The 21,549-nt window shown below is 44.4% G+C and overlaps 1 protein-coding gene across 1 annotated transcript in view; it reads right to left on the reverse strand.

The window, feature by feature from the left end:
• Positions 1-2,232: 2,232 nt before the first annotated feature.
• Positions 2,233-21,549, reverse strand: part of nrg2a (neuregulin 2a) — a 92,598-nt gene continuing 73,281 nt past the window's right edge. Inside the window, exons 7-10 of the mRNA XM_083633296.1 lie at positions 21,090-21,213; positions 20,598-20,725; positions 19,584-19,805; positions 2,233-5,579 (exon numbers count right to left, since the gene is read on the reverse strand). Of these exons, the coding sequence (XP_083489422.1) occupies positions 4,916-5,579; positions 19,584-19,805; positions 20,598-20,725; positions 21,090-21,213 (1,138 nt within the window). The 3' untranslated portion in view covers positions 2,233-4,915. The remainder of the gene's footprint in view (positions 5,580-19,583; positions 19,806-20,597; positions 20,726-21,089; positions 21,214-21,549) is intronic.

The following is a 21,549-nucleotide window of genomic DNA, read 5'->3' on the forward strand; positions in this document are numbered from 1 at the left end:
TGCAGCTTCACAAAGATTTCAACATCAATCCTTTCTACAGATGAATATCTAAATTTGATCTTTAAAGGAAACGTTTGGCAATTTTGGAGCTACAGTATATATAATTTGTGTTACAAACATATCTGTAGTACTTGTAGTAACTCTCAGTCAGATGAAACGGTGAACTCCCATTGCTAATTTGCTAGGCCTCATGATGAGTCCAAATGGTGTATGTCAAAATATCTTCGAAATACCTCCGGTCCTAAATCGTCAAACTTATCCCTAAGTGTGAAATGCATGTTGTGGCAGCTGAGATTAGAGAAGCTCCCTTCACACTGGAGCACCATGGTTCAAGCCCCCTGAGATGGCAGCTCTGCTGACATGTCCTTGAGCAGGATGCTGAAGCCCTAACAAGCTCCACAGAGGCTGTTTTGCAACTGACTCTCAAGAAGCTGCTTTATGCATCAAAGGGTTAAAGAGAGGTCTCTGGTGGAAACAGCTCATGCCTTGAGTGACTTTAAAGTATTTGGGGGGCCAGAGCAGCCCAGTTTCCCGGTAAAGAGGGTGGCAGGGCTGAACAATGTCTGCAACAACACCCTGAGCAAGTTATTGCTGTACGTGTATGCTGGTACTAGCCACTAAAGTAACTGCAGTAATTTTATTTTTGGGGGAGGCCCAAATACTTCCCCAATTGAAGTGTTTCAAATGCAAGTAAGTCCATTTGAGAAATTGTAGGTTTGCTAATTGTTTAACCATAGCTGTCAATCATGTGGTGACCGAAGAGTCTGCAGGTTTTCATTCAACTCAAATACTACAGCAGCCGATTTCACTACCCAGCACACCTTCCACCAGAGAGGAGGCGTAAGCAGTGTTCAGTTGAAATAAAACCTGGTTCACATTCACAATAGCAGAGCAATGGTATTAGTTCTGGGCCTTCTCAGTCTTGCTGCTGTGGCACCATCTAGTGGTGTTTTAATGGTAGGGCATAACCTCGCTCAATTCCTGGAAGCCTATGGGATCATGATTGTTATTTGATCCTATAGAGACACTCAACTAAGATGGTCTGATATTGCTGTTTCAAAAGAAGTGAAGTCCGCACACTGCATCCACTTAACTCACAGTTTATTTGTTATAATGACGTTTCGGTCATGAGAGCTTCATCAGAAGAGATTCTGATTGAGTTAAGTGGATGCAGTGTGCGGACTTCACTTCTTTTGATACTTGTTACTGCCATTGTTGTCCTGCACCTGCAGCTCCGAGTGGATGTGCGCGCCTTTCCTTTTGTTTCTGATATTGCTGTTTGACATACTTCAGACTACACCAAATACATGAAAAGTCTATTAGTTTCTGACTCTGGGAAAGTGGTAAAACTGTCAAATTCCCCCAAACTACTGTATCTCTGAACTATCTCTTTAACCAAATCACACACACACAGGGTATTCAATGTGATCTCCTTTTGATAACTAATGTAATATTTTTTCACTTCCATTCAATGAGCCGCCCCTGAAACTACTTCAAGCCCCCTGGGGAGGCTCGCTTCACACTTTGAAAACCTCTACTGTAAACAGTTTTGCAGGCATTCTTTTAGTTTGACAGTTATCTTAATACAAGGAGGGCTACGCTCTAAACAGCCAATCCCTGACAGAGACGAGGTCAGTAGGGGGCAACGGCAACTGGAAAACACTGAGCGACATTAAGGATGATGTCATAACCATTGATGATGTCATGTCATGCCCCACAATCATCAAGTGATGTCATACCCACTGATGATGTGGATGATGTGGCATGAGTTGACATGTTTGGTCACGTAAAAAAGTGCACCCATCATCTGCAGAGTCTCCACCCTAGAAATCGAGCAAGATTTCTATTTGACAGTTGATTTGAGCTAAGTTGTGGAGTGATGTCATTGTGCATGAATGACATCACTGGTCTACAACTTAACTCAAATCAACTCTCAATAACTGTCAAACTAAATGAATATGGATATAAATGGATATACGTGAGATTATGTGCAAAATAAATCAGAATTGTTTTTTCGGTGGAGTGTATCTTTAATACTGCACATAGTAACTGGTATCTCACACTAAAATGATTTAAACTAGATCTAAAACCGCACTTCAGACTGAAATCATATCTGGAACTGTATTTTTTTTTTTTTTTTTTTACTGTAACACCCGATCACCATCATAAAATGAAATGAAATATGTTTTATACTCCGGAGAGACTGTTTATATACTGTATGTATTTCCCAGACGAATACACCTTAAAGCAAAAGATATGATGAAATCTAAATCACAGCAAAGCTCTCTAGTCTATACAAATGACTACATCATAAAATGATATGAATAAAGATTTATTTTCTCATATGAACAGGTGGATTCATTTTTCATTTTATTTTACAATCTATGACAATCTCGCATTTTTTTCATTTTTTCTAGCATATTTCAGGAATGACATGGGGGAAGGTTCTTTTTTTATTGCTGAATGTTAAATGAAATACACTTTCACTGACTGGAAAAGAATTGTCTGCTGCTTTTTTTTAACCATGCACCCATCTAACCTTGACCACAAGGACATGCAGAGGAGAGGTGTTCAAACATTTCAAGCGAGGGTGGGGTCAGGTGGGGTGGGGGATATTAAATAAAACATAAGAGAGTGGCAGGACGTACCTGGTAGCATCTCAATTGGGTGAGAAGAGTGGTAAAGTGAAGGAAGTATCACATTTAAACTAGAGGAGCACTGTCTTCTTTTGCATTTTTCAGACATACAAAATTAGACCCAGAGGTGAGAAACTCAATGAAATATCTCTGTAAGTGAGGTGTGACCAAAGACCATTGTGCCACTGTGCGTTTACCATATAGCAGTTAGGATTGCAGATCAATCTTTTTAAGATATTTTTTTAACCAATAGTCATCCGATAATTCAGCATTCTGCATTTTTTTTAAATAGAGTAGAAACATAACCAACAGTGATGAAATAGATCATCAACTATCCACTCTCACTGAATCGCTTTAATGGATTTGACATTGCTAGAATCATCTTTTAAATATTTACTTTTCCTTCAGTGGAGGACAGAGGGCTTAAATGATTCTGTTTACTTCTCAAAATCATTATTAGTAACAGACTACATTTTGAAATGGCTAGATTTGTCAATGAGACAAAGCAGTACACAGTACTATTGGAGGAGACACTACAGTTGGATGTAATCTGACAGGAAGTGTGCATGTTAAGTGGAGCGGTCTGAACCAAGTGATAAAAATATGGACACAGTCATTCAATGAACATGAGTATGTGAACAAGGAAGGCTGACAGAGCGATGGCTGCATAACGGCTTTAAAAAATAATGAATGTAAATATGCATTGATATCATGTTATTTCATCTTCTACACTATAGGCATCACATGTCTTTTTCCACACACAACACACTACAGTCACCTCTTAGAAAATGATGTAATCAAACAGCAAAATAGAAAGTTTGCATATTTTTGCATTGTATGATCCTCCAAAGTTTCACAGCTATTTATTTTATATTGTCTAGTATGTTCTGTACTGTTCTCCACTGAGCTGCTTCCACTTGGCTTTCCTTCTCTCTGTTTGGGAGTGTTCAGGGAACTGGTAGACTGGGCATTTACATCTTGGCCCTCAACATCTGAGACCCTTAGGTTAGTCTTAGGTAGACCTTAAGTTGAGGAAGAAGGGGGGTGGGGGGTATAAGGGGGCATGTGGAAATCCTGAGACACTGTGTGGCACTTAACTCTGGCCACAAAAACACAATGGACACACGAGGATGATGAGGCATGGGATTAGGGGTGGAGTGCAGAGAAACAGATGCAATCTTTTCGTTTTGTCTCTTTGTTTGTGAGCTGCTGCCACTGACGACCCCGTACCAAGCCACTCACCGGTTGTGGGCCTCACCACAGTGACAGACAAGCCAAGACGTTGGAGGCTATTATGGGAAAAACAACCTGCTGACGAACAAGGGATTTGACTGGGGCACTGTGGGGCAGGTTGGGGAGGGGCAGATAAACACATCAAGCAATGACCTGCATAACATAATGACCCTACAGCAGCCCAGCCTACCCACCTGTGCTGGGGCTTTCTGTTCTGGTAAAGCACTCTTCAGTGAGACTCTCTTCTACCAACTGTAGCTATGGAGAAACCCTGCTCTGTGTGCCCAGTAGACCCACACATCTGATGTTGCCACAACAAACAATGAAATTCATCTAACAATCACAAATACATGCAAGCAAACTCACATGCGCACACACGCGCACGCGCACGCGCACGCGCACGCGCACACACACACACACACACACACACACACACACACACACACACATACGCGCACAATCTCTCTCTCTCTTTAGACATTAGTCAGAGGGCAAAAAGGATCTGCATTGCATTTATCAGGCGTTCTATTAGATAGATCCCAAATCATAAACCGTACAGGCGAATCATATTAATGTAAACATACACTTTATGTTGAAGTGGTTTATATTGCGTGATATGGAAGGGGTAATGTTCCAGTGGGGCTAGATTCCTAAAAGAACGTAACTTGGAAAGAAAGGAAAAACAGGAAAACAAGAGGGAAAAAAAACATAAACGTGTATAAAAAATGAGGCGTCCATATAAGAAAGGCTACAAAAACCTCCACTGGCCCTCTGGCATCGGCATACAGCAAAAGGCACCACAATATTACTCTATTTTTTACGTTGTGAAAAAACTGGCACATCTTTTTATGCTGTAAATCAAAATGTACATATAAATAGAGTTTTCCCTATAAAAAGTCTTTGCTGTTAACTAGTAGACAACTTTTGCTAAAATGAAAATAAATATTTCATTTGTTTAGAATATCTGTCAGTTATATAAAATAAAAATATTTCTTATAGATGCAGGTCTATAGTATATTGATTTTTTGTTGGTTCATTTTCTCTCTTTAATGGGGTGTATTGTCCGGTTTGGAGCGTGAGTGTGTAAGTCTTGTATGCATGTTCCCATGCCCACTGTGCCCACTGTGCCGCCCCGATGGGTGAGAAGTCCGACTGTCCAGCGGCCTGTAGATGGTGGAGGGCTCGGCGTTCATGTTCTGCATACTGAGGAAGGGCGTGCTCTCGCCCTCCTCCTCTGACTCACTATCTGTTAGGCAGCTTCGAGAGCCATAGTCCCGGGACGCCTCGTACCCACGCGGAGCCACGTGACCGTTCAGTCTGGATCTCCGCCAGCGCCGGCTCCCGGATCCGCTCGACCCACTTCTCTTTGGTTGCTCCCGAGAGGAGAGATACTCCTGCGTGGTCTCATAGTCCTCTTCCTTGGCCAGCCGGTAGGGACTGGAGGGCAGGCTGCCCCTGCTGTCATTCAGATAGGTACGTCGCTGCTGCCGGTAGGGCTCCTGACACTGGGCATCGTGCAGGGGCACCTGGTAGCGGCGCAGCAGAGGCTGGTCATCCTCCAGAGGGTAGGGGTTGTGGACAGCGGGAGGGAGAGACATGGCATGGCTGGCATTGGGGGAGGTGATCTGGAAGGTAGGCACCTGCGGGGGCAGTGAGTAATGGAAATCCTCTGGCGAGAGGCGGGCTGGTGTCGTCAGGGCTGACACGTATCTGTGGTGAAGGTGAGGGAGAGGAAATAGTTAAGTAGAGAAGAGCGAAGAACAGAGGTGAGAAAGAGGAGGAGCGTTCGAGCAGCAGTTTAGAGATAATGACTCAATATCAATATCTTTGTCACTATGCGAGATATCAAGACAAACTCATTGAGTACATGACCATTAAATGGGCCAAATACATCATGCATACTAACTTGGTAAGTGTGATACTACACTTCCACACAAGGGTGAATACCTGGTTTCGCAAGTGGGGGGGACACAATAAAATGCGGAGCGCCAACCCTCTACGGGGGTTCGGGGGCATGCCCCCCAAGAAGATTTTTTTTTTAAACATTTTTAAGTAAAATGCATCAATTTGGTGCACTCTGAGGGCAAAATTAAGAGGCTAGATCTATGAAGAACTATACACATCACTCAAATACATGCCTTTTAGACACCACCTCCTCCAACTCATCAGAGCTCTGATATGAAAGCAGTTGACATGAACAAGAACTGAGATGCTCTGTTGACCTCAATGACTTAATGGGGCTCTAAAGGTGTAAAATAATGTAGTCTGCTGCCATTCAGAGGCAAGAATGTAGGCCTATGATAAACAGCTTTCATTTGACTACATTTCCTCTAACTTAATCATATTACATAACAGTTACATGTGAGAGTATCCAGTGATATGTGAAATCATTTGAATAGATGACACAGAACAAAATAAAGGTTGGGTAATATCCGATGTACAAGATTCAAACTCATTCGTGTTTCCTTGACGTGAAATAAGGTATTATTTAACATTGCTTGTTTACTGCTAACTTTAAGACAGTCCCTTAGTAATTTTGTGCTGCTGCTTAGCAACAAGCACACACCTTCTCCGGCTCGTGACAGCTGTGTTGGAAAGCCAAAATGCTTCACAGGGGCATTCTCTTCCCTGAATGAATAATGCAACTAAAAATGTGAAATTGTTTTCCTAGCTGGAACTGGTGACTAAGATAAATGTATTTGCTTAAAAAAAGAAAAAGAAAAAAGTTAGTCTAGAATTGTACTTGGTTTTAAACTACTGTTCTCTCAACCAATGTACTTTCAGTTACATTTGAAAACAGTAATGGTCTGTTTGAGAAGTTTCAATCCGATTTTATAGCTCTTCATAGCACTGAGACGGTCCTTCTCAAGGTGAGGAATGACTTGCTTTAAGTGCTCATGTGGGAAATGTCTTTGTTCTATCTAGTTCTTCCAGATCTTATTGCTTTTGACATGGTTGATCATTCTCTCCCACTTGAGCATTTAAAACACTGGGTTGATATCTTTGTGGTACTGTGCTAGACTGGTGTTCTTCCTATCTGCACAATATGACTGAAAAGTTATGTGTGATGTCCCGCAGGGGTCTGTACTAGGTCCAGTCCTTTTCTCAATGCCCTTGGGTCATATAGTTTACACAATCTTAGTTTCCATTGTTATCCTGATTATCAGCAAACCCAACAATCTCTTATTTTCTCACAACTAAATGCACAGCCATTACTGTTGGTGCTTAAATTTTTAACAATTTTGACCTCCAACTGACCAACTCCAATCCAAGCCCGAACAAACAACACAGATGTTTGGCCACTCCCCCCCCCCCCCCCCCTTTTTTTTTTTTTTTTTTTTTTTTTTTTACAACTGAGACTTTTCACATCTCTTATTTTAATCACCAGGAACCTGTGATCCATGATTGTATGATGTCATGCCTTGACTAATGTAACTCCCTGTACTACTGCTGCATTCGATTTTAACTTTTTTTAACAGAAATTCCCACTTCCTCCAGTTCCTAGTTGGAACCTTGGGTATGATTTCTAAAGCCCCAGTTCGTCAATTGACGTCATTTCAACATGGCCTACGAGTCTACGACCAAATCACAGCTGTGATGATATTAGAGTATAACATCACTCCCATTTGTGTGATATTGCTTAAATATTATACATCAAATCTTTGGCTACTTCGGCTCTCACTCACAATATCAAAATATAAGGGATGCGATGTATAGTTGTTGAGATATTAATGTTTGTTTGACATAGTGTCCCACTCTATTTCCAATTGCGCAGCAAATAGAGGGCATCAAATTGCGACCTAAGATGGCTGTCACAGCAAAAACATTCCGTGACTGGAACCCTTGTGACATCATGAGCCTCTTTTAGCAGCCCCACAGTTTAGGGCTAGGCTGAGGACTGGCTGACTGACTTGTCTTCTTCAGGCCCCTAGGCTCTGGGCCAACCTGCTAGACAACTCTGTGTCCTACTTTATTTTTTTAAGGCTGGCTTTTACTTGAACTATGGCTTATATATATTTTTCTTTTCATTTTCTGTTATCCTGTGCATTTGCCCTTCCCTTTTGTAGTTAGCATGCTTGCTGCTATGATGGTCTTGTTGTAGTATATTGGTCAATTGATTGGTTAGCATTTTTTTAATTGCTCCCCTGAACCTTAACCAGGACTGCATCACTACTGAACAAGTTCTAAGCTATAAAGCAATTTCCTCATTTATGTTTTGTTCTTGCTGATGGATGAAGATGGCGCTGGGGTTATCTGTCTTATATGTGACCCAAAAGCTGCTTTACACATTTAATCCTTTCGCCTTTTTTAGCTGATGAAGCCCAGGCTGGAGGAAGTGCATACTCTATCAGGAAGACTTGACCATGTTAGTGGCTCCTGTTGATGGCTTCTTGAGATACTTGTGATCTTGTGTGGTGAAGCTTTGGAGCTCTTCATGCTTCTCTTTTGATTCAGGCTAAGCAATTGGGTGATTTTGTTTCTATCTCTCTCTCTCTCTCTCTCTCTCTCTCTCTCTCAAGTATCTCTCTTTTCAGTGTCATACATTTGACATGTGGTATACGATGCTAGTGACATTATTCTGTATCATATACTGTATCCTAACATATTGTAGCATGTTGAGGAAAGTGAGCGGAGTTCCCAGCATGCTCTGGGGTACTGTGTTTGTAGATGTGTTTGTTAATGTGTTTTGGAGATTAGTTAAATTACTTCCTGTTCTATATGCATGATGTTAGTTATCTGCAAGGTTATGTGATGACTAGTAGCCTAGTGTTGTTCTGCATGTTAATTACATTGCTAAACAATGTTAAAATGTTGGCACCATGGGTGAGTCGGGTGTGCAGTTCAGTGACCCCCTCTGAGATGCAATGTTTCGGTGACTGTGTTCTAATGCAAATAAACAGCATTTACTGTAGTCTTGGGGTGTATGGGGCACACGATCTGCTACCAAAACTGTGATCATAGCCACTGCAAACACTTAGCTTGCTACAATATGAACCTTTTATAAAGACATAAGAACCTTATAAATTGAGGCCTTTCTTCTAAGGCCTTCAATAGCGAATGGTTGAAGACCACTGATATAGAGTTATGGGAGGCTTGCATAGCTTGAGAGGCGTGTGTTTGGACTATTTGCACAATTTGGGGCGTGCCTTCACTTGCACACCAGTCTATTCAAAACATTGACAGCTTTGTCTTTCTTATTGGAATGGTGGAAAATGAGGCCATGGTCTTCTTTCTACTCATGTGTTGACTTTAAATACTGTGGCAACTTTAATTTTTGGGTTTAATGTTTGGGTTGGATGACAATGCATGAAGATTGAATTGGCAACATGGCCATGACATTCATTGGATAAAACATGATTTTATGATGAAAAAAACATGATGATTTTTTTTTGGGGGGGGGGGGGGGGGTATTTTGTCTATAAGAAAATACCTGAAAAATATCACTCTCGAATTGCATTGGCCATCATGCATCACATTCTTTTTTCCCCCTACATTTATTTATACAGGCGGAGTCTCACTGAGAGCAACGCTCTTTTTCAGGAGCCTGGAAGCTGACAAGTACAACCACAATCTGATCTGCTGGCCACTGAGCAACTCCACTGGAGCGGTTGGGGTTAAGGGCCTTGCTCAAGTGGTGGTAATGAGGGAGGGGCAAACGCTGCTCTCTCACTTTTCCCCAGGCCCACCGAGGGTCAGTTGTTCCGGGCCCTTGGACCAGGGGGGCACTCTAGTTGCCTAATTGAATTGGATGGAGGAGGGTTGAGGTCATATGGGATCATGCTGTCCCGGGCCCAGGCAAGATACACAGGATCATGCTGTCCCGGGCCCAGGCAAGATACACAGCGGCCCTGCTTTCCCCACCCATATTTATCCTGCTGGTCCCAGGGAATGAACTGACGACCTTCTGGTCACAAGCTCGCTTCTCTAACCTTTAGGCCACCACTGCCCATGAACTTAATGTTCATTCCTGTTCTGATAAACTTGTTCTTGTGTGTGTTCTGTGACCTGAGGGCACTGTTGATGGCACTGATAACATTTGAAAAGCCACATGATGGAATGTGTCCTTGATGGTGTCTGGCCAAGATATTCTTTGATGCATCTGCACCTTGCCTATTAAGAACTGCAGCGGGCCGTGGGAGCCAGAGGCCAGAGATATTCCCACAACATTCCCAGACACCGTGTCCGGCTGATGCAGCACCTGTCGCCAAGACGGAAATGGCGCTTGTTACCTGAAGTGAAACAGAAGGGATGTCGCGTGTGCAATCTGGCTCCGCAAATCAGCATCACAGCTCAATAACCAAGGCCCTATCAATGCGCAAATGTTGGTCACACCGGGCACCTGTTAATGCATCCTAATATTAGGGTTAGGGTTAGGGCTTTGCTAGGGCTTTTGTTAGGGTATCTGCTTTGATGATCCCTTATAGTACCTCAAATGTAGGTACAAGACATGCCTTACCATTTAGGTCAGGGGTGGGCAACATTTCTTTCCAGAGGGCTATACTGACTTACATCAAGTAAGCGAAGGGCCACACATTGGAGATTATACCTGCCAACACTTTTTTCGCGGAAGTCTCCATATTTTTAACCCTCTCTCCCGTTGTGATTGGTAATTTATTGTTAATCTCCTGATATAATAGTGATACAAATGGAGTCATTATATTAATGACTGTAGAACAGTAATTTCTTACACATGAGATTACTTTTAGGCTTTTGGCCATAAAGATTATTGAAAGAACCTATTCCATATTCCAGACTGAAATGTTATAACAGAAGTGGAGTATTGGCCAGAATGACAGGAACATTTGGACACTTATTCAGCGGGCATCTTGCATGTTGCATGTCAGGTGCACTGTAAAAAATTAAAATAAAATAAAAATGGAATTCCATCGTGGGCCACAGAGTGGCACACGCATGCGGCCTGCGGGCCGTATTTTGCCCATGTGTGATTTAGGTCCTAAATGGCAAGGCATGTCTTGTTCACTTAGTTTTGGAGAGTTTACGAGGCTCTGGGCAGGTGCTTTAAATACCATTCCAATTATTCAAAGACCAATCACCAGCGTTGCATAGTCTAATTAATTTCCTTTAAGTTTTTTTTGACTCAACAATTCATATAATATTTGATGTCCTAGAGCTTTTAGTATCTAGATGTCTTGTTTTACAGCATAAGAACTGATATTAGTGCTGCGCATTGCAAGGTTCCCAGTGCCTAAATAAAGGAGCATACAAATGAACTTAAGTAGAAGTCAGAATCTATTTATGCTAATGTGAAGGTGGACCTGCGCTGATTTACATATTCATCGCCTCAAGTACTTATCGTGCCAGAGCAGGAGGTCATGTACCCCTTGCATAACGCCAGGATTGGAATTGGCGCAGTGGAGTGTGTGTGTAGTGGAGAGTGTGTGTGCAGTGGAGTGTGTGTGTAGTGGAGAGTGTGTGTAGTGGAGAGTGTGTGTGCAGTGGAGTGTGGGTGTAGTGGAGAGTGTGTGTGCAGTGGGGTGTGTGTGTAGTGGAGAGTGTGTGTGCAGTGGAGTGTGTGTGTAGTGGAGAGTGTGTGTGCAGTGGGGTGTGTGTAAAAAGGTCTAAATCCACTCCTATGTGCGCTATATTGGATTAGGCTTTAAGACTGCACTTAACTTTAATCAGCCAAAAGGAGAATGATTTACTGCTAATTTGACCCAAAGATTCTTCATCTCTTCTCTTTGACTCTGACAGAAAGAAGGCTTGATGTCCTGTGCACACTTTGCCCATATAAATATGGAAGACACCTGGGCATTAACAAATCTGCTCAGGGCAAGCTACTGTCAAAGCAGCAGATGAAATGAGGGTTAAATTGCCTACAATATCTGTACCCACTAGTTGTATGGCCAATTCTTTGGCATGATTTTAAGGAATGTCAGTGAAAGACTGTTGCTTTGCAGGAAGGCATGAAGGAAGGCAATAAGGCTACTGTACGTTCACACAGCCATCCTTAATGCTTGAATCTAATCTTTTCCCCCCTAAGTGACTCAGGTCAGTCTTTTTCATGACTGTGTGAACAGTACAAGTCACATTGAAAGTGACTTTTTTAAAGACGACCTGGGCTACTTTTCAAACGTGGAAAAACATCAGATTCGAATCTGATGTTTTGGAATGTGACTCCGGTGTGGACAGACATCTGGCCCATCAGACTTAATGCTTCAATGTGACATTTATGTCATTCCAGAGCGACATTCTTCACTATTCTGCACTGGCGGGAGGAGGGAGGACCAAGCAGGTAGATTGTGATTACAAACATGGAGGATAGCTGCGAGGGAGCTAATCAGTGGAGGGACAGTGAGGTTTTAGACCTTATAAGTATTAGCAAGAAGTAGCAGCTATTGCTCCACAGAAAGCCATTGTTAAAATTTTGGCTCTCTTTCTCCTCTTCCTCGCTATCATCTGCTCCCGTATTCCCTGGCTTCCACTGCACAATAACTTTTAAATTAAACTGTAAACAACAGATGAAACAACATCGTCAGCTACCGCCATGTTTACTGCTGTCTTCTTCTGGGTTTACGTAGAACCTAGATCTTATGAAATACAATGAAATTATCATTCGCAGTTTTAATTGTTTTTAACTAAATTATTATCATTCATCAATTAGCCCCTGATTGGCTCCTACAGTCATGAACAGGCTTGGTGAAGTACCAGACTAAATGAAGGTGAGTGAGCACCTGTACGGGCAGGACGTCCCCTGATGTAGAGACCTTCAGCATGATTTCTCTTTGGACATGACTGTAAAGACACTGGGTCTCCAAAGGCACACTTGCTCCAACACTGCTGGTATTCCCTTCCTTCATAGAACCTTTGTTATATTAATTATATATACCCAACCTTCAGCCTTGATCCTTTTTTTAATGATTTTTGTCTGATTTCCTCACTTTTTTCTCCACAATTGTACTTGGCCAAGTTTTCCCCGTGCTGCCCCGGTAACTGTCCCACCCTCTGCCGATCTGGGGAGAGCCGAGACTAGCACCATGCTTCCTCCGACACATGCGCAGTTGCCAGCCGCTTCTTTACACCTGACAGGGGGAGCTTCACCGGCAGGACATAGCACGTGGGAGGATCATGCTATTCCCACCAGTTCCCTTCCACCCCGACCAGGCGCCCCGACTGACCAGAAGAGGCGTTATTGCAGCGACCAGGACACATACCCCCAATCCGGCTTCTCTCCCCCAGACACAGCCAATCGTGCCTGTATGGACGCCCGACCCAGCTGCAGGTAACACATGGGTGCGAACCTGTGGCCCTCATGTTGGTAGGCAGGGAATCTACTGCTACACTACCCGGACGCCCTCAGCCTTGATCCTTAACTTGGACATTTAAAAAAGCGGGCGTCTGGGTAGTGTAGAGGTAAAAACATTCGCCTACCACCGCGGAGACCCGGGTTCAATTCCCGGTACTTCCGGCCTGGTCAGACGCTCATACAGACATAATTGGCCGTGTCTATAATTGGCCGTGTCTGTGGGTGGGAAGCCCGGGTGTTCGCGTGGGATGGGAACTGGGGAAATAGCGTGATCCTCCCACACGCCACGTCCCACTGGTGAAACTCCTCACTGTCAGGCGAAGAGAAGTGGCTGGTGAATGTACTGTACTGTCGGAGGAAGCATGTGCTAGTCTACGCCTCTTCCCAGATTGGCAGAGGGGGTGAAGCAATGACCAGGACAGCAAGGGGAATTGGCCAAGTACAATTGGGGAGAAAATGGGAGAAAAACCGAGGAAAAAAAGAAAAAAAAGAAGGGGAACAAAAGACATTTAAAAGTAAGCCTTATGCCCTTTGGGGACAAAAAGTGTCCTTTTTGCTCCACTCGAGATGGAGCGGAAGAAGGTACTGGACTTGGAGCAACAAGCTGGACAGAGGTTTGATATAAATAGAGGTTGAAGCTTTATGCCAACGTTTGATGAGAAAGCAGTTGATGTATTCTTTGAATTGTTTGAGAAAGTGGCAAAAGATTTAAATTGGCCATCAGAGAAGTGGCCGTTTAAAGTGTTCTTGAGGGTAAAGCTCAGAGAGCAGTAGCTGCTCTTGACTCACGGACGGGCCTGGATTATACAGCATTAAGAAAGGCTGTGCTGGAGGCCTATGGTAGTGTACCTGAGACGTATCGTCGTCAGTTTCGTGAACTGAGACGACAAAAGGATGAGTCTCATCTGGACCTGTGGCGTAAACAGGAAATTATGTTTGATCGGTGGATTAACGTTTGTAAAGTCGATGACTTCCCACAGCTAAGATACCTAATGCTGTGGGAGCAGTTTAAACGTAGCGTCTCCACAGAGCTGGAGGTTTATTTAAATTAGCGTGAGGTAGTGAGCCCGCGGCGTACAGCAGAGTTGGCTGACGGTTATGAAGTGGCTCACGGCGGGAGATCGAGTGTAGACCCCGATAGGAAACGGCCCTTTGAGGAACCATCTGAGGGAGGTTACCAGCAGAGGAGGTCAGATGAGAATGGGGTGTGGCGTCCTCCATATAACTCACGGCAGTGAGCAGTTCATCTCCAGGCATAGGTGGGACAAATTTTGGTCCGCGATTTATGGGTAGGCAGAAGGTTACGTGCCACTGGTGTAACCAAGTGGGTCATAAGAGAGACCAGTGCCCAAAGTATAAGCAAGTTATTTTTGTGATTGCAGAACAGAAGGCTGTTGATAACAGAGATGTCCGTGGGTATAAGGGGTTTACACCTGAATGTACTGTTTCGGACTCGGTAGATGGCAGGCAGTCACCAGTCGTAATGCTTAGAGACACTGGAGCTGAGCAGACGTTGCTTAGTGAAGGAGTAATGGAGCTCCCGGAGTCAACATTCACAGGGAAGTACGTAGGCGGGGGAGGCGTAGGTGGCGGATGCTATCAGGTGCCGCTCCACCGCATTTATCTGCGTTCAGGTTTAGTGACTGGGGATGTGACAGTGGCCGTGGTCGAGTCCCTTCCCTTTAGAACAGTTGGTTTGTTGCTCAGTAATGACGTAGCAGGGATGGAAGTCTTCCCAGAGCCGGTTGCTGTGGTGCCACAGGAATCAAACACGCAACCTGTGGAAGAGAGTGTAGAGCTCACCCCGTGGTGGATAGAGGATTGTGAAAACATCATAGATGAGTTTCCAATGAGACTGCTTAGCCCGGAGAATCAGGAGCGCATAAGGGAAATGTATCCAAGCATCTATCCGCAGGAAGTTGAAGTTCAGGACGAAGAGCTTGCTCCTGTGTGTGTAGTAGAGGAAACACCAGAGGAAAAGCTTGTTCCTGTATGTGTCGTTACCTGTACAGATGTGGTTGAGGAGACTAAGGAGGAAAAAGACTTACCTGGAGAGGTGGAAGCAGCTGTGAAAACAGTTTCCAGATATTTTCTATGATCCAGTGCAGCATCAGTGTGAGTGTGCAGAGCAAGAGAAGAAGGTAGATGAGCATGTTGAACAACAGAAGAAAGGAAGGCTGCGTACGATGAAACGCCAAGAGAACAAGGCAGCTGACAAGAAGGCTAAGCAAGCTAAGGAAGAGTGCTTGCAGGTGCTGGAGCAGCTCCAGGATGAGGTGGTGTTGCTAACTGAAGCAGTTGAGAGCATGGAGTGGGTTTATGATCTGAGGTGCAGTTTAGGAGCTTAGGTAAACGTGTGTTGAAAGAGATAGCCCTGGCAGAAGGAGTTGGTTTGGAAAAGAGAATGATGAAGTCAGTCTTAGTAGAGCGGTTAGTTGATGAGCTGGATCTAGAGAAAAGATGGGCAGCGCAACAAGAGCTAATAGTGAGTGACACTGTCGAAATGGTTTTCTGAGGAGTCTCAGTTGGAGAAGATGTCAACCAGGCGACACTGAGGATAAGGCTGAGGCTATAGCAGTTGATGTACGAGACGTAGCATTGGAGGAGCTGTTGAATCAAGACCAGGAGAGTCATGAATTGGCAGGCAACAGTCAGGAGGTAGCACTGGACATTAATTTCGCCAGGGAGTTGACTGTTAAGGCAATCAATGAGTGCGTTTGCAGAGGAGGCATTTGCTTTAGCAACTCCAGAGAGTGATGAATCAAAGAAGGCGGGTGAGGACTTGAGTACAGTGGCGGAGGCTGACTGTAGCACTGAATCACTCACCAGTAGTTCTGTTGATTCACAGAAAGAGGAGGTAGAGATGCAGAGCATGCAAGACTTGGAGTCAGACATCAGTCTGTGTTCGACCATGAACGTACAGCACCTTAGTGATGAGAAGCTCTCATCTGTTATCGTGCCTGTGGTTGAAGTTAACGTCGAAACAGATGGGTGTCATGTGATGTTTCGCCGGAGTTGAAGTCACTGTGGAGTAGTGAAGCTGTCATGAAGGAAACTAGTAGTCACCTCAGGAGTGAGGAGAAAGTGGGGTCAAGTGAAAGATCCTGTGATCACCACACAGACCATGCAGAGTTAAATGTAAGTGTGGCAGAGGACAGCATGAAAAGGATTGCGTCTGTAGAGAGCGCCTTGTTCGTGTTTAAACTCTCTCGTAACGGGACAATCCCGTCTTTTATTGTCACACGAACACCACAATACATGCATGCGGCCACAACACACTCATGCTGACGGTGGCCGGTGAAAAGTGTCCTCTGCATTTAACCCATCCAGGCATGTCATTTCCTCCGGGGGGCAGGCCAGGAGCAGTGGTCGCTTTCTCGTACAGCGCCCGGGGACCAACTTCGGATGTTGTCGTCACTGGTCGGATGACGATGACGATCTGATCTTTTGCATGTTTTTAGTGGGGGGGTTATATATGGAGGAACCCCCTGGGGGAGCACGGGGAGAACATGCAAACTCCACACAGAGAGAAAGGCCCTTAAGATGAGATACCCCACCTGGGCAGTAGGCACTGAAGATATGGGGGGGGACACAACCACAGCGCCTACAGTGTCCCAGGCGAGAATCGAACTCAGGACCTTCTGACTGTGAGGCGACAGCTCTACCACTGAGCCACCGTGCCCCCGTGCACCGTGTTTGATCCAGGGGATCCAAGTTTCACAAAAGTAAGACTGGATTACTCTTTGAAACCTCCTGATGGGAGAACTGATGTTGTGAGTGTCAGGCCGGATGAGCATCTGCTTGAGCTCGCAGACACTTGAGATTGATACCCAGGGTATTTGACAGTAGCACAGGAAGAGGTTCATGTCATTGATCCTGACTCAGTGCTAGGTAGAAATGTCCTGGAAGGAGTGAATGGAAGTGATTGCCTGATACCAAATGAGGCCAAGCCCAGTGTGTGTAAGAATGCAATCATTGCTGATTGTTGGTCTGCAGGATGAGAGAAAAATTTGAAATTTATGGAGGAATAAGTCAATTGGAACTTGTCTAAACAAAAAAATAAAAGTTCTAATGAAAGTAAGTGAATCCTCTGGTTCTACGAGATTTCGAGAATATCATGTCTTCTTTTCGACCGTACATTTACTAATAACTGTATATGTTTGTAAGATATTTGTGTGTAAATTTGGTGATGGTATGAGTTTAGGAAATTAAGAGAAAAACAATCAAACAAGAGAAAATTGGAGTAAACTCGGAAATGTATTTAATGATGTAAGATAAGTGTAATTTTTGTGACGCATAGCCTACATGTTTTTGTTTATCTCTTTTTCTGGGGGTGGGGGTATGTGACAGTTCACTACTCTCCCTCTCAGATAGGACGTTATGATTGTTTATCTGTATTATATATCTGTTCATATTTTTGATGGCTGTCATTAAGAGAAAGGGGTTGGCTCAGGAAATGACGCAGCGGGCTGGTATTTAATAAGCTCGGAAGCGGAGATAGCTCTCTCTTGTAAATCTCCGTCGTGAAGAGCCAGACAGTCGCTCGCTCGGAGTCCCCATTCTGTCTTTCTTTTATGTCACGTTATTTGCCAGTGTGTGTTTTGAGTTGTGTAACGCGTCTAAATGATCAGAGGTGGAGTCGTCGATCTCCACTCGTCCTCAATCGCTTGAGCTGTTCGAGAGGAGCGCCTCACCTCTACACCTGGGCCGAACTACGCGATAGCTTCCCCAGGTGAGCCACACTTTCCATTCTCTTTGATGACAGCCGTATTTCTTTCATGTTACAGAGTTGCGGTGCCATTTGTTTGCCCCTAGACTCGAGCTTATAACCGAACCTGTAATAATAGTATGAAATGCCACAGCCCTCCTCAAGCAAGGATGGATTCCGTCCTAGAACATTAACTCATTGAGTGCCAGCCACTTTTGGAAAACGGATGCTCCCAGTGCCAGAGTTTCATAGCGTTTTCAGTGATTTCTCGAGGCCCACAGAATATTGTGTGATATTACTATGTAAACACCGAACACGCCCAAAGAACGATGAGACTCTCTTCTATCATCAGCAAAAAAAAGTTTATTGATATCATTTTCCGTACTTTAGTTATCAGCCGGAGAAGATAGGTTGATTTCAGCAAAAACAGACGTTTCAAATTAGAAGGTGAGATAATGAGCCTTTTGTGAAATGAAGCATTTCAAGCACATCACTGACTCTGAAGCTAATATTTTCTGATGTAGTGACACCTCAAAAATAATTTCCTTCAATAAAAGAGCGAAAACAAAGGAATTTTGATGGCAAAATAATATTTTTTAGCTGCAACCAGCAGCGCTGGCCTTCTTGCTGGTCTTGATTTACTGCTGGTGGGCATCAGATATTCTAGCTTGTGTTTTGCCAATCTGTCCATCTAGCCTGCTGTCTGGGTCGGTACGTGTTGTATGGTGCCCTGCGTGCCCCACCCCCCTCACCCCTCCTCCTCCTCCTCCGTGGGAGTGTCTCTGGTGGCTCTCTGCTGCACGTTTGCTCTGCACGTTTCAAAGTGTGCTGGCTGCACCCAGCTCCCCGTTTTTGTTCGCCGGCTGCCAGCGCTTCCAACTGAGAATGATTTGGCTTTTCAGAAAGACGCTGGTGTCGTGCTCCTTTTCTGGCAACTACTGTAATCATGTGGATGGGCTATCGCAGCGGAGACGGAGGGGCTCAATTGTGGCAGCAGATTGGCTGCTGTTCACAGGCACAGCTAACGTTATGCTTCATGCATATCGATGCATACCGATGCGGTTTCCGTTTCCCCATGACTTCTTCTGCTGTTTTTCCTCACCTTTCTCTAATCTGGAGAGCACTGTCGCCACCTAATGGGTCAGTAAAATAGCTTTTACACATTCGACATCTCCCATATTTCCACAGGAGATGGATCAGGCTTTGATCCACGTCCCACCGTCAAAAAACGCAATTGACGACAATCGTCGTCATTGGCACTCAACGTTACTATTTGAATTGACGACGATTGTCGTCATTGGCACTCAATGAGTTAAGAGTGGGTGGAGTATTAGGACAGGGCAAAAGGGCATTTATTCTCATCATGTCATTATGTAAAGCTTGTGGAAGTGTAGAAAGCACATTGACTAGAGTCAAACATTCGTGCTTGAACTGTCGTGTTATGGCTCATATTCAATGGAAATCAATGGCCACCCTCTAGTCCGATTACTGGCCAGAGAACAATATTACAATAGCTGTATGTAGACAGTTCCTCCTAGAGAAGAAGCACTGTTGCTCACTCTTGCCTACCTTAATGTATCTATCTCATCATCATGTCTGCTATATGTCATTTCCCAATGAGCCTCTCACAGAGCCCTGACTGGCCTCTCGAGGCTGAGAGAGAACCAGTAGACAAAGGAAGCTTCTCAAAAATGTTCACCAAACCCAGTACCACACTGAGCCATGCGGGCCTTATTCCCACCTGTCACTGTGCGGAGAGTCTCCCAGCGAGTCAAAGGAGTCACCGTACGGCAGGCCCGGCCGATGGGGGTCAGAGTAAGCACAGTGTGCAGCACGCCGAGCCCGTGCCTCCATGCACGCAGGACTGCTGCATTTACTGGTCCCCACAGATGATGACATCAACCCCGGTGAGTCCGAGAGGATACTGTCCGAATGTTCCAGACTCCATGTCCGTTCCTCGTGTCTGACAAAACAAAGACGGTGTTAACACGCACCCTCCGCATGTCTCTGTGTTTCTCTTTATTTGTGAGTCTTCTGTTTTATTCTTTCATCAAAAAAGGAGCGTTTCAATCCATGCAAAGGTGTTCCTAGCCCCAGAACTGAGCCGCTGCCTTCGTTTCCTAGTAGTCAGTGTCTCAGCTGAGCACCCACAAATTCCACTGTGGGTTCCATTAAAGAAGGCCCTACTTTTTCATACATGTAGCAATCACAATAAAACAGTACTTACCTTAAACAGATGGTTGTTGTCCATTGGAACAGGCTATTTGTTTCCTTGAATGTTGTGTAGTTTTCAATACCAAGGGTTTTTTTCAGGTCCGCGCCTGTCTTTTCAATTGTTCTTCCACTCCCCAGTGGGGAAACAGCACCCTCTTTGCTCATTACACATCCAGAAGAACAGAAATGAAATGCTCTGGCATTACAAAAAACCCTCGGTATTGAAAACTAAGCAACACTCAAGAACACAAATAGCCCATTTCGATGAACAACAACAGTCTGTTTAAGGCAAGTACTGTTTTATTGTGTTTTCTACATGTATGAAAAACTAGGGCCTTGTTCAATGGAGCCCACAGTGGAATTCATGGGATCTCAGCTGAGATGCAGACTAGGAAACAAAGGCGGCGGCTCAGTTCTGGGGCTAATGTCTTCCCAGAGGCATGGGGCTTAACCACTTGACTATCTCTCTGTTTTGTGACTAGTATATAATGGTAAAGTATGTCTATTTAATGGGAAAGACATGTGTATGTTGCAGGCTTACCTGTGAGTTGATGAATGGGCCCGTGTGGAAGAGTTGTGAGATCTGGAAGAGGCATGGCTGCCGGGGAAGGAGCCCTCTGTTCCAGGCCGTATGACTCGCTCAGTCGCAGGGACATTCTTTGATATGTACTGTGGCCAAACAATGGATCCAGCAGATGGTCCGTGGTGAAAGACACATGGGGAGGGGACGTTACATTGCATAACTAAACATAAAGCTGCTGCTGTGTGTGTGTGTGTGTGTGTGTGTGTGTGTGTGTGTGTGTGTGTGTGTGTGTGTGTGTGTGGGGTGCGTGTGTGTGTGTGTGTGTGTGTGTGTGTGTGTGTGTGTGTGTGTGTGCGTGCGTGTGTGTGTGTGTGTGTGGGTGTGTGTGTGTGTGTGTGTGTGTGTGTGTGCGTGTGTGGGTGTGGGTGTGGGTGTGTGTGTGTGTGTGTGCGTGTGCGTGTGTGTCTGTATGTGCACATATTTAGTTGCGTTTCCGTTCACTAAACTCACATCTACCATGGGGATTTCCTCTGGGCCTGGTCCTGGGTGATTGGGTCCGTTAGCTAGGTTCCGATTGGGGTGTTCTGGACACATGTTTTGTCTCAGATGATTGTGCATCTTCTTTCTTTGTTTCCTGTGGAGCAAATCTCAGTCATTGTCTGTTTGTTGGCAAGCAAGATACTTATGCTTAAACCTCCTATCATGCCCTTTTGCTTGATACATGAACAAGTTTAAATGAAACAACCATATTAGCTGTATTACCTAAACATGTCCTCTGAATAATAATTTGAAAAGTTCATAATTAGCAGACACAATAACCTCTTTTTCCCATAGCCATTGCATTTATAGAGTATAGAGTACCCCAGGGATGATGTATTTTTGTAGGCCAACCCAGAAGTTAGGAGGTTCCCTCGTCTCAAAGTCAATGTTATTTTTCTATGGGGATTTTGATTAGATGCCTGAAATAAGG

The sequence above is a fragment of the Poromitra crassiceps genome (genome assembly GCF_964638095.1).
Source record: "Poromitra crassiceps genome assembly, chromosome: 1".
In the NCBI taxonomy this organism is placed as follows: domain Eukaryota; kingdom Metazoa; phylum Chordata; class Actinopteri; order Beryciformes; family Melamphaidae; genus Poromitra; species Poromitra crassiceps.